At 36.7% G+C, this 14,442-nt stretch overlaps 1 protein-coding gene across 9 annotated transcripts in view; it reads left to right on the forward strand.

Moving 5' to 3' along the window:
- Positions 1 to 14,442, forward strand: part of LOC136847231 (ankyrin repeat domain-containing protein 10-like) — an 85,311-nt gene that overhangs the window by 30,311 nt on the left and 40,558 nt on the right. For all 9 annotated transcript variants that reach the window (XR_010855666.1, XR_010855673.1, XR_010855674.1 and 6 more), the window contains exons 2-5: positions 6,884 to 7,051; positions 9,205 to 9,296; positions 9,487 to 9,584; positions 9,938 to 10,576. Coding sequence is in view for 5 of the 9 variants with exons in the window: in XM_067118714.1 (XP_066974815.1) it covers positions 6,884 to 7,051; positions 9,205 to 9,296; positions 9,487 to 9,584; positions 9,938 to 10,576 (997 nt within the window). In the remaining 4 variants the exon portion in view is untranslated. The remainder of the gene's footprint in view (positions 1 to 6,883; positions 7,052 to 9,204; positions 9,297 to 9,486; positions 9,585 to 9,937; positions 10,577 to 14,442) is intronic.

Here is a 14,442-nt window from a genome sequence, read left to right on the forward strand (position 1 = left end):
ATAGGCAATTTGTCGCTCAGATGATCTTACCACGAACTGTCGCGTCGACAATTGCAACAACGCCTTTGTTGTTGTTTGTAGCGTTGGAATTGTCCTTAACTTCCTGCTCTTTGTGGTAAATAAATAAAAACCTGTATTTTTTTTGTTATATATCCCTAGACATGCGTCAGACACTAATCCCTTGCTGTCGTTTGACGACTACTGCATGTTACCTCCACCAGGAAGTTATGCTTTTGGGCCGGTTTGTTTGTTTGTCTGCCCGTCGTTAGGATGACACAAAATTAATGAGTTTTGACGGAGATTTTATCAAAAAAGTGAATCTCGTGGCTGGCGACAAATGATTGATTATGTTGGCTAGGACACTGAAACTCGACGCACCATGGCCGTAGATTGTGCGGGCAAACTGTTTACTTTTGCACAGGACATTTTAGGGTTTGCGGAGTTATGTTGCTCTGTTATTCTTGATGAATGTATTATAAATTTACCCTGTTGGGTAGGTAAAACTAAGTAGATTGGGAAATTACCACGTTTCTCAGTTTGACAATGAAGCATTTTATTCAATATATGTAATTTACACTCATATTTTGTAGTTGATCGCGAGATTTTTTTGTGGACGATTTTTTTAACAGAAATCGGGGATAAGTTAATAAATTTATGCTAGAAAGCAGCAGAGTGCACGATGAGCACTATGAAGTGAGAGTGAGTGTGAAGAACCAAAAAAAGAGTTGTCAAGTAATTGGTGTTGCCTTGTTGTTGCTAAAAATAAAAGGTCTGAAAAGGTTAGGAAATTCTCCGAAGCTTTACAGTTACTTCCGATGTAGATGTGGAATTTTGTTCACACACACACACACACACACACTCACACGCACACGTATGTGTAATGGAGACGAGGTTCCTAGCGAGACCCTGGTTTCTAGCCCTTAGCTTCCCTAATCGAACGGGGGCCATTGTACAGAAATCGTTAATACATTTGATAGTAGTAGCCTACGATACGTACTAAGAACCACCGTATGTACTATGTAGGGAGAGCTCAGTAGCCGTTAAAGTGATTCTCTCTCTCTCTCTCCAGGCAGAGTTCAGTTAACCAAGTTAAATCGACTGATGGCAGGAACTTGAGAGCAGGGTGTGCGCTTTTGAAAGCACCTAGACAGAACCTTGCGTGGATCACGGATATATAGAGATTTCAAGGACTTACTCTACCGTTGGCGACGACTGTTTTCATGTAGTTGTCTGTGCCCAGTTCTGTCTCATTATTATTATTATTATTATTATTATTATTATTATTCATCCGTAGGATTTGAGCTCGGTATTGAGGTAAAGATCACTGACATCGTGGCTCCCCGTTATTTTGTTACTTTTTCTTTTTCTTTTACTTCATCATCATTTTCTGTCATTTGTATCCCGTGGAGTCACGAAGGGCTTCCTAGATTGAGAGATGGTGAGAGGAGAGGTCGAAGCTTCAGAAGACTTTTTTTTTTATTATTTGTTACTTGTCGCATAGTCTGGGAAATTTCCAAGTACATCTGACAAGGACGTTCTTAAGTTCATAATTATTCTTTAATTTGGAGATGTCGTCAATATTTTGCGACGCCATTCTAGATATAAAAGTGTGTGTTTGAAACACGAACGTGTGCATAAAAGGAGTGGGGAAGGACATGAAAAAAAAAAAAAATACATCCAGTGTGTTACTGGATTAGGTAGGTGTTCCATTTGAATGGAGGACCCAACGTATCCTAATGCTGTATTTTGTGTTGGAGTAGGGAGTGGTGGGGAGTTGGGGGCGGGGGTATTTGCAGAGAGGGGGAGTTTCCGATTTGGGGGGTTTTTGTTTTTGCGGCGGTCATTCGCTCGACGTCGACGCGTCGTTTCGTTATATAACACTGCACGGTGGAGTGGTATGCTACTATGGGGGAAGGGGGTATGGTTCGTATTCCCTTGGACCGGAGGTGGGCGACTTGTGGGTGGGGGGGGTTGCTCTGGTGGAGGGGAGGAAGGTGGGGCGATGGTTCCCTCTTCTGTTATGGTTGGGGGAGGGATGGGGGTGGAGGAGGTAGCAGCGGTGTGTAGTGGTGGTGGTGGTGGTGGTTGAGTGACTTGAATAGTCCCTCCCTCCCCAGTCTCTCTCTCTCTCTCTCTCTCTCTCTCTCTCTCTCTCTCTCTCTCTCTCTCCCTGAGATACATACATACAAACACACTTTTCGTTGGTAGGGAGTTGGATCCAGCTTGCCTCCCCCCACCCCATCACCTCCGGTGTAATGGCACCTTAGACCAGTGGCTCGTGTATCATTTATTAAGTTTATCTGTCTTCAGTATCTCTGTTCTGTACTGCAGACAACGTAAGCTTTCACATTTTAAAGCTATTTTCAGTCTTCCTGGTTAATCGAATTTCTCTCTCTCTCTCTCTCTCTCTCTCTCTCTCTCTCTCTCTCTCTCTCTCTCTCCATTTACCGATTACTTAACTTCCGTTGTAGCTGATGAAGTGGTAATGTCTCCAAACTCTGTTGCTAGTTTCTCTTTGGATTTTGAGAACATGTTTTTATGTGGACAGCTATAACAAGAATCGTGTTCCGAAGCTTATTTTGAAATTTCTCATTATCTGATATTGAATTATTTCCGCTTAGATGTCAGCCTGTATACTCTCCGTACCAAGACATTCTGATTTCGCAGAATCCTGAGTTATTTTGCTATGTGTAAATACTGTATTAGTATGACGAAAATTGGCCTTTTCTTCAATTTTCACTCATTTGGGCATAGAGTTCGGTGGATGTCAAAAATTCCCATTTACTTGCCGTTTCATATTTTTCCAAACGATAAATCAGTGTGTTACCGAGAGCAATATTCAAGTTTATGATCTCATCGCTAAGTGTTGGATTGAACGAGAACCACAGTCATTACTGCAAAGACAGATAGATAGGATAGAAAGAAAATAATTTTCTGACTTCCTCTCCCCACCTTCCATCCGTGGTCGTAGCTGATCCCCCCTCCCCACCCAAGCATCTGTTTCCCAGTTTTAGAAAGTGGAAAGTTGGTACCTGGCACTCCAGAACTATTGCTTGCAAGAGGTCTGGGTTCATTTTTAAGGGATTCGGGTCGGGTGCGGAATTCATGCACAAATATAACAGCTGCCGTACGCAAATGGGTTACCATCAAAATCAGTGTAATAATGGTCAGTTTTGCCGTGCATCTCATTATTAGATGTGTATTGGTCATTTTTACTTATTCCATAATTAAATTATGCTCCATTCAAATAATAATAATGATAATAATAATCTCAAGTTGATTAGGAAATCAACGGATTTGCCAATGGAACGTTTGGCGGGAACTTAAATATTGTCTGTTAGAGGGATACACTCGCGCCATCTGTTGCGTGGAAGCTGACTTCGTCATCCGTTGATGCCAAATCAATTATTTTCCTCATTTACTCGATATTGCAACTCTGTTTATGCTAGTTGGACTCTTAGCCACTGTAATACAATCGACTGTTTTGTAGACGAGAATGACTTGACCATTGCATTTAAAACTGTACAGGGAATTTTGGTAATTTACATCTTTATGACTGTTTAACATTATGGATAAAAACTTTTGTTTTTACCGCAAAACAAAGAAGACTGCTAGTGATGAAAAAGTGACCCCGAAATAACTACTGTTGCTAAGCGAGGCTTTACTTACTGTACCTACGCTAAGCCGTTGTATGTGCGTGTGTACGTACGACGGAAAGGCCAAGAGAGGAATAGGGTGTAGGTAGAAATCTCAGGGAGGACTGGCTCAGTTATTATTATTATTATAATATTATCGTCATTATTACAGTACACATCAGTCTCTTTGAAGCCAGCTCAAGCCACCATCTGAAGCCTTCCTACTGAAATGACGAGGGCGATCAGTCCGGTTATGGATATGGTATAGCTTTGAAATTTATATATTAGTCTCCCTCTTTTGAGAACACGTTTTCTAACTGTTGGAGCTGGTGGTGCTCACCTAGTGGAAATATCAAAGATCAAACCTTCATCATTTTATTCATTACTGAACTTGAATTATTTTTTGATGTCTCTCCTTTATTCAGATTTGAATGTAGGGAAACCGGAGACATGTTGCAAGAGGGGAATTGATAAGAGAAAGGTAGAAATATTTATTTTGAAATAAACGAGAAAGACGACAAGGTTTGAAATCATGCGGACATGCCGGTAAGGTCGAAAGTTCCCTTGTTGCGTTGAAGCGCGGTTACGTCCTTATGTCAGTAGACCGTTTCGCCCAGCGACTCCCCTGAGAGACGAGGTACAGTAGTCTCTATAACGCTAGGATGCAGAGGTCATTTTTCTGTGTGTTCTTGCAGGGCCATAAGGGGGGTTATTAATATTAGAGTGCGGGGAAAAGAGCAAGAGTGTAGCGTATCAACCCAATATTCTTTTCATCTTAGTATTTTCGTCCTGATATGTCTTCAGTTCCCAGTTTCAAACAAACATTATAAATTAATTTTGGAGTAACATTCTGATAGGATTTGTTACTTTTATTTCAGACGAACCCAAACTAGCAAATTCATGTTTTGTAGTTGATATTGAATAAATAAAGTTTCCAGTTTCTTTTTTTTCCGGATACGAAAAGTAGATAGACTATTTTTGTCATTCGTCGTGGATATGGCGTCGTCGAAATAATGAGAAATGTGGCCCTGTGTGAATATCTACCCTCATAGTTTCATTACGTCACGATTTTATTTGATGATGGATCAGGGTTTATCGACTATCGTGTGTTGAATCCCCATCTTGCCACTCCTTTGTGTGTTGCCGCGTGTGCGCGGGCGTTTTACCTACAACGATTAAAACGTACGTGTACACCCAAATGCTCACTTGGATACTTAAATATGTAACATTTGTTTCAACTTTTGTCAAATTTGTTGAATATCGCGAATGCCAAGCTTGAAGGTGGCGGCTCGCTGTTTATACTGTGCCTCCATCATTGGTGCCCCCAAAGATGTATACAGTAAATATTGATCATTGTAATGTATATATTCGTACATATTCACATTATTATATATATATATATATATATATATACATATATATATATATATATATATATATATATATATATATATATATATATATATATATATATATATATATATATATATATATTTATGTGTGTGTGTGTGTGTGGACAGAACAGAAACGTGATAATAGGATTATAGCTTGTATTTTTCATTATTCTCTCTCTCTCTCTCTCTCTCTCTCTCTCTCTCTCTCTCTCTCTCTCTCTCTCTCTCTCTCTCTCTGTGTGTGTGTGTGTGTGTGTGTGTGTGGACAGTTTTCGTGACATGGATATTCATATATGCTGGCGAGTATGTCCCATGCAGGTCCAATATTTGATGGCCACAGTCAGGGCTATTTTATTCAAGTGCAAGAGGTTTATTACAGTCATACATTCCCACTCTCTCCGAGACAGGATACATCTATACAGGATCTTCGAATCCCCACTTTCACGCTGGGTTCGTTCGCAGAAACTATGAAAAGAGAGTCATTAATATCTTGAAAAATATAGTTGATACATTGAAGAGTCGTCGTGATTAAAAAAAAAAAAAAGGTAAAGCGGTCGATGTTAGGCCGATGTCATTTGGTCAGACGTCTAGACTGATCTCTCTCTCTCTCTCTCTCTCTCTCTCTCTCTCTCTGATCAATCCATGTATGGTAAAAGCAAGGCAAGCCATCAAGTGTGTAGACCAGAATCCTCAAAAACAGATCGCATGTCATATGTGGTCACGATGCCAGGCCGTATATCCAAATTGGATGTTTTAACTATCAAGTGTATCCGAAGTTACAGGGATTTAGTTACTGGAGAAATAGAGAGAGAGGAAAAAAACAGGATTGGAAGTAGGGTACATTTAGGCATTATTTTCCCCTCACTGAGTTTATCACACACAGTATTTGTTTTTCGTGAATCTCTCTCTCTCTCTCTCTCTCTCTCTCTCTCTCTCTCTCTCTCTCTCTCTCTCTCTCTCTCTATTAAGTAAACGGCACTTGCGTTGCCGAGAATGTATCAGTTCAACAGAATGGTTTATAAATGGGAGGGATTATGTTCTTTCATTATTAATATTCAATAATCAACACTTTCAGCAACCATTGCCTTCTATTACAGCAATGCCGACCTCATAGGTCCCAGCGCTTGGCCTTTGGCCTGAATCTCATATTTCAGTGCCAGTAGGATTCTTAAGTTGCGGTATTTTCACGTTTTTACTATACATTTGCCAATACTGTATACACCTTCCGGAGTTTGGTTTAGTGAAACTCACTGTGGTAAGAGTATGACACTGCGGTCTAGGAAGGCACCGTTTTTATCATGCGAATTCCATAGGAAATCAATCTGGCAACAAAACTGGCTTATACACAGGCCAGCTTCAAATACAGTTTTACAGCAAAACTTTTATTGGACGGTTTGTTTTCCTCTTTATTACTGGGTTTTCTCACGTTAGACCAGACTTTCTGAACCGTGGAAATATATATACAGTATTATGTATACACATATATTCAGTATATATATATATGTATATATATATATATATATATATATATATATATATATATATATATATATATATATATGCACCTGTATGTGTATAAAAAATCTGTTTTTTGACATCGTCTCATTAGTTCGTAGGAAGATTAAGCCCAGTACAGTAATGGCGTACCATATCCCTTTCTTTAGAGGCCAATGTCAACAGGCTTTTTTTTTTTTTTAAGAGTTCACAAGGAATTGTAATTTTATTTTATTTTTATGCTCATTAAGATATGGCACTGCAATTTATAAATAAATGATTTTGTTTATTTTAACACTGCATGGCGTAGTTATAGTACTGTTTAACAGAGTGTCAAGTGCTTTGCTTTTCCTTCTGCAGCTGGATTGCCTGAGACTGCTGGTGTGTGGGGTCGGAAATGGAGTGTCCGCTGACCCAGGTCTGAAGACTTCACGTTTCACCCAGACTCCCGTTCACATCGCAGCCTTTGCCGGGCATCCACATTGCCTGCAGTGGCTCTTGCAGGCTGGGGCAGATCCCAACGCTCAGGTAGGAAGGAGACTGGTTGTCGGTGCTTCAGAGTGTTTGTTTTTCAGTCTTGACCAGGTTTTAGGCTATGAACTAAGTACTCTTATAAAGCATTTCAGTGTTTGTTATAATTTTACATAGTGTTACTGACAGAAGAGTTGAGAGACCTAGGCCTGCGTGGGTAAGAACTAAGAGTAGGGGGCAGAAATATGAGCATAGGTTGTGTCTATAGATATGTTGAGTTCAAAGAACAGGATTGATGCTAGTGGCATATGTACATATATATGCACATATACATGTGTATATATTGTATACATATCCATATATATTCACAAACATATCTATACATTATATATATATATATATATATATATATATATATATATATATATATATATATATATATATATGTGTGTGTGTGTGTGTGTGTGTGTGTGTGTGTGTGTCAGGTATCAATTTTACAAAATTTAAATTTCCACTAAGGAAACAAAAGTGGCAAACTTTCAAGGCAGTGAGTGGGTAATGAATTATGTAATAGAATTCAAGTACAGAATCTGGGAGTATTAGCTCATGCTTATCAAAGAAGTAGGTCGGAAAGGACATGAAGAGTGTTGGAATAACTGAATAAAAAAAGGGTGGGGGGAGACATTCATGAAGATATGCTGCCCCATGGATACTGTCTAGTGCTCACTGACGCTGTACACGCACACATACACACACTGTTTATCATAGCACAATAACCTCATAACTTCTTGACTTCCCCAGATGATTTTGGATATCCCCCCCCTTATGTTTTTAGTGGTCATTGTGGCTACTAAGAACATATATATGCCTGGTGAAAGTGTATGCACTGTTTATATATATATATATATATATATATATATTATATATATATATATATATATATATATATATATATATATATATAAAAGAAGATACAGAAGCAAAAGAAAGAACATGAAATTATTTTTTGCAAGTGTAAAACTCAATACAGTACTCATAAATAAGCAGATAAAGAAGTATATATATCACATTATAAAGAGAAAGATAAATCAGTTAATGCTGGAAGAATTCATATACATCTATAAAGTACTCTTGTTAGTCTTATGTATCTATGTCTTTGAAAACTTGTACTACTATGGGACTGAAAAACCCTAGAATCTAAACCATCCTGTCTTATTGGAGTGTAACAAAAGTAGTATAAATATACTGAATATATACCGAAGTTTTATGGGTATTATATCAGTAAAGTATTAGTTCACATGTAATATGAAGAGAAGAAATTTTTCTAAATGCAAACACTTATCAAGACTAGAATTTTGAGAATATGAAATGAAGTACTTTTTGTACTAAGAATAAAATTATAGAAGTTGAATCCCCAGAATCCTGGTTAATCTTAAAAATTCCTTAAGGATAATTATTTTGAGACCTGCAGTAAACTCAGGACATGGGGAAAATATATGCATGTCAACCTTAGACGAGACAAAAAAAAAAAAACAAAAGCATTTTAGTTGAAAAGAACCGGTTAAGTAAGGTTTTCATTACGTTTAAAGATGACAGTTCAGACTTGTTCATAATGTGGTATTTGATGAACTTGAATTTTTCCCCTTCAGAAGGCATTCAAAATCTTTTAATTGCACTGGGTGGAGAGAGTGATTGAACAATGTGAAACAAACAAAATGAGTGGATTTGATGAAGAGAACCAAAATAATATTGCCTGTGTAATAGAAGAATAATGTTCAAGGAAAAGTGATTGACTGTAGTATTGATGGTAAACAAGACAGTGTGCCAAATTAGAATGTTGAATTTAAGGAGTGATTTTACAAAATAAAAAATGTTCTTAAGATAATGAGAACCAATCACGAATGTGCGATTGAAAGTGGTAAGTTTAAGCTGTTTGAGATTTTGTAGGACAAAAAACTGCAGAATATCTTTAAATTTGCCAAAGACTTCTTTGTTATTGTGAATAATTGATTTTTAAGTTCTTTGTGTTAATCTGACCTTCCTTAAAGACTTGATGAATTATAACTATGCAATAAGTCCTTCAGTTTCTCGTCATAAGGATGTTGTCCATCTTGAGTATTGATATGAGGTAGAGTATCGATGAATACCTCATGAATAATGCACAGTTAGAAGATTTGGGTCTCCCTAACTAATAGAGATTGATTTGACAGGACTATCTTGGAGAAACTTCCCTTCATAAAGCAGCCAGGACAGGGTCAGCAGCTTGCATTGGTGTTCTGTTGGATAGCAAAGCAAGCCTTGTGTAAGTCGTATATTTGTGAACGAATAGGTCATGTCACATAGGATTGTACTGGTATATACTGTAGTAAAGTAATTGCATATACCTCCTTGATTTTTGTGGATTATTATCATTTTCAAATTCCAAATTTGAGTGATTTGACCACCAAATCTCTTGGGTGGGTAGGTTGCTTATTTTTCATTCACCTTTTCAGGATACGTAACAATAATGGGCAGACAGCGGCTCAGTTGGCCAATGCGTGCAGTTTCACTGAATTGGCCAATCAGCTGTTGCAGATGGAAGGAAAGCAAGGTCAGACATGTCACGTGTAATTGGGATAAAATTATAGATTTTTTTTACAGTAACTGGATTCATTACATGATGCAGATTCATTTGTAAATTTGGCTTCATATTCAGTTTGACCTTTACTGCAGCTAGTCACGATGAGATAGTCCCATTTCATGTTTTAAGTTGGTACCACTTGGTTATTGCATATGTATATTTTATCATTTCTTGCTGTTGTCAGTAATGTCAGTAAGACCTGGTATTCTTATTTTTGAGAATCAAAATTATTCATATCACTGATTTTTTTTATTCTTTTTTATTTCAGTAATTATAGTGCAATGCTTTTTTGCTATTATTTTAGAGAAAGTTTTGCATTACAGGGGTTACAACAGATGTAAATGGTTCTATTACCCGAAGTGTCCCAGCTCATGGACTCAATGGGGGAGTCTTTCCTCACTATGGCCAGACTGCCCTGTTTGCAAACCACCCAGTTTCAGAACAACCTAGTGTACAAAATAACACCAATGGCTTTAGTCATAATGGTACCAGCACTCCTTTAAGTAATGGAAGTGGGAATGATGCATCGCATGGTGTATGTACTTCATCAAATGGTTATTATGGATTCCAGCCAGCTAATGGATCAGCCAACGGACATAAAAATGGTCACGTTGAGAATGGAGATGATTGTGAAATGGAAACTGATACTCCTGCCATGAAAACTGAGCATGTGAATGGTTCTGTTGAGAATGGTTCCACTGTTACAGCTTCTAATCCCTCCAGGAATGTTACTCTAGGATTCACCAATGGCCATGTTATTGGCACTGTCATGGGATTCACCGGTGCTGGTGCTGTGAAGCCAAAAACACAGACAAATGGTATCCATACATCTCCAGTACTTAGAATGGGGGACGACATTACTCTTAGTCGTGCTGTGTCACAGAATGAAGTTCCAATTGGTGGCTGTAAGAGGTCCAGAGAGGATGGGACAGTCCCACAGATGAAGCGCATGAAAACCGAAGGTAAGAGTTTAGATTTTAGTGCCTTTCCTATTTCCTGTCAAGTTCTCTCTTATTGTTTCATGTAAGAATGGAGAGATCTGGATGTGGTATGCAACATTGTGATGAAGAAGAATAGGTAATTATAAAATTTTTAATTTATATTTATGAAATACTTTGCTTACAGTATTATGGATTGTGGTTATCGTTTGCTACACTTCCTGCTGGTAGTGACTGTAGTCACGATGTGTAGGTGAATGGTGACAATGAGATAAGTGCTAATAGGTACTGTATTTCAGGTAACAAGTTGTACTTTATAAAGACAAGATGGTGTAAAAATGTTGAAATTACCTTGTGAATACAGGTAAAACAGGAGGATCCTGTTTTATTGGCAATGGTCCTTTCCTTATTCATTGAAACAAAAGAATTATATATTCCTTGGTTTGTGATATTTAATGACTTCTCTGTTATAGTGTGCGAAAAAACCTGTAAAGTTAAGTTTAACCGTTACAAAATACTTCTATAAAACCACTTGTAAATGGTCCACCATAATGGCTATGGTGTTGTTTGCATGCGATACTTAGGTTTGTGTGAAAGACATTTTAGTCTTTGGAGATTTTGCCTTTTTATAATGGCACAGGGTTGACATTAATGCTGCAGTAATTCATGGATTCATGTATTCCTCAAGAATGTTTTATGATGGTTGAAATTTTTTGGTTGCAGTGCAGGCGCTGATCTTTCAAACATACTTCAAGTTCACATTTGTGATTTTGCTACTATGTGGCATTTTATTGACATCTATTATACCAGTAACCCTTCCATGGTCATGACATTATTGGAAAAATGATAATGGTCATGGTGCATACAGTAAAAAAAAAATGCAAAGAATATGAAATTTTATAAATAACAAAACTAGATATTGTATGGGTATTTGAAAAGTTTTGGTGTCTCTGACTTCATACCAAAATGATTAAAGGGGTTTTCATACTATATGCAGGAAGGTATAATTGGTTAAACTCAGCAATTGTAACTGCTCATAAAGACAAATAATAGTTCTGGTTAACTTAGCTGGCATGCTAGTTAACAATTACAGGAAAGTTTGTGTTTGTTACTGTAGTGCCAGATGATTTATTCATTTTTCATGGAAAGTGCATTTGTTTTTCAAATGATATGAAGGACGCGACTTCCCACCTTGTGTACCACATGTGATTTAATTTGTTGGTTGTTCTATGAATTGCCTTTTTTTTAAATTTTACATGTTGTGTTTGAATAGACCTATAGCAAAGAATCATTTGATTTTCATGATTAGAAGAGTAATTGACTGAAGACTCAGGCAGTCTAAGTGGCTGATTAACTTTGACAAGAATTTTTTTGTCTTTTGCATCTTTTTGCACAATCATTTTACAGTATATGAATAGCATTTTGTTGTGAAGCTATTAACTATATATATGTATATATATGTATGTATGTATATATATGTATGTATGTATGTATATATATATATATATATATATATATATATATATATATATATATATATATATATATATATATATATATATATATATATATACAGTAATCTTGAAATTTCATCACAATCTTAAATGGAACATTATCAGATTTAAGGAAAAAAAAAAGATTGATTTTAATATACAGTACATGCATATTGACATTCAGCTGTAACATATCCTATTGCAATATAGTTAATGAATTTGGGTTATCCTGTTTATCTATCTGTATTGACATACACATTTAGAAGTCTTCTTCATTGTTATTCATCATTTTAATGTGTCCTAGGTTCCACTTTGGGATATACCTGTAGTTTGATGCTATAGATTGTAAGTTAGAATTAATTTCAAGTTTACGGGTTTAGTAGAAGTAAATGGACAAATTTCTCAAAGCATAAGAAAAACATGAGTTTATTTTCAATTTTCTGTTGTGATCTAAATGTAAAAGACAAAAGCTTAATCGTCACTTTCACTAGAATGAGGTGGATTTTGGAAGTAAACGGCAAAATCTGCGTGCACACATAAATGTTAATAAGGCAGTATCGAGTTTTTGACAACTTTGTCGTTATAATAGTTAAGAGAACTTTTTAGATAAAAAAATACTCTAATGGTGTTCAGTAATAAAGTATCTGTTGATTCAGGTTACATCTCTAGATAACCTTGCTGGGTAAGTTCTATCTTTCAATCAACATTGAGTAAAGAATTTTGTTTGATTTTAGGATATCTGATTTTATTTAACTGTTTTGCAATAGGAAACTCACTACTAGCATGATTAAACGGAAAGTGCAAGTATTTCAGCGGTTAACAGTGGATATAGTAATTTAATTAGTCATGAGTTATATAACATTGCAAAAATAATGGTTTTAAATAGGTATATGTTGAACAAGTGAAACTTTTGATTTTCAAATTAATAGATTTTGGTGGTTACTGACTGCAGTGTTCCACGGGCAGCACACTGTCTGCAACACCAGAAACTGTATTGGGAGGGATCATTCACTATGTACAGTAGATTAAAAAGAATAAAAAAACTCATGCCAATGCATTACTGTACTTACAATTAACTCACATTCATAGTCTTTACAGTAAACCCCCCAGACACTTTTGTCTTTCGTTTAATATACAAAGAAGAGTGGCAATTTCCCTGTGTTCGTGTATTTGTGGGTCCACAGCAGTTAACTGGGCCACTTATTGCTTAGTATGGACACTGGGGTTGGGGGCAGGAACTTTTATTATAAGTGATGAGTTATGTAAAAAAAAATTATTCAAGAAAAATTAGATATGTTTCATTACAAACTCATTGCTTAATCAAATCGCAGTTAAGATGGGAGAGATTTAGCTGATGAACACCCCAGTTTGGCTGATTTAGACTACTAGAATTTGCTTGAGAGTTCTTAGAGTTCTTGGGATCAAGATTAGCAACTTGAACCCATGGCTGTAAGAGAAACGGGAGTCATAAAACTTGTTAATGACAGTAAATTAAAAGTATGTACTGTGGCTGTGAGTCCATATGGTATTCCTGGAAATCGGCTAAGCACTAATCAATTGTATGAGAGATAGAGGCAAATAAATCCATAACGTTCAGTGTCTCAGAGGATGCTGTAATGGTGAATGAGGGAAGTACTAAGGTGATGAGGATGAGGCTACCAAGTCCAGAAAATTAGGAAGTGCAAATCAAAAGCAAGTACAGAATACAGAAAGACAAACTTACAAATTAGCAGAAAGCTCCACCAGCATGCAGCAGATATTAACCAGAAAGGGTACCGAAGTTATGAATGTGATTGGGAAATCATAAATTGAAAGGCAAAATACACAATTTAAGGTTCAGTGGAAGCAATTATGAATACAGCTGATATATTGCTTGAAAAGGTAAAAAATCAGTGATACAAATGCCTTGCTAACTTAGACACCTGATAACCCAAAATGCCATAAACTGCTAGCTGAAAGAAAGACTAGGTTTCATGATTTGTTTTGATTGCATTAATGAAATGAGGATGAGGTAAATGGATAATATTAAGGAATTAAGTATTTTAAGTTAACTAAGTTTCAATATACAGTCATGGAAACTTCTGGAAATTTAGCAAAGGTATGGGATCTTTGAACAGCATGACAGACACAAAAAGTTAGGTAGTTAACAGCTGGGAAACCAGGGATCTGTATATGCAGGTGTAGTGCTTATGTCACTTTTTTGTCATATTGAATATAAGACAGAAGTGGATGAGGCATTAGAAGACCGGTCATTAACAAGTTTTATGACTCCCGTTTCTCTTACAGCCATGGGGTCAAGTTGCTAATCTTGATCCCAAGAATTCTAAGAACTCTCAAGCAAATTCTACTAGTCTAAATCAGCCAAACCGGGGTGTTCATCAGCTAAATCTCTCCCAT

This window comes from Macrobrachium rosenbergii, chromosome 2 (assembly GCF_040412425.1).
Source record: "Macrobrachium rosenbergii isolate ZJJX-2024 chromosome 2, ASM4041242v1, whole genome shotgun sequence".
NCBI classification, from domain to species: Eukaryota; Metazoa; Arthropoda; class Malacostraca; order Decapoda; family Palaemonidae; genus Macrobrachium; species Macrobrachium rosenbergii.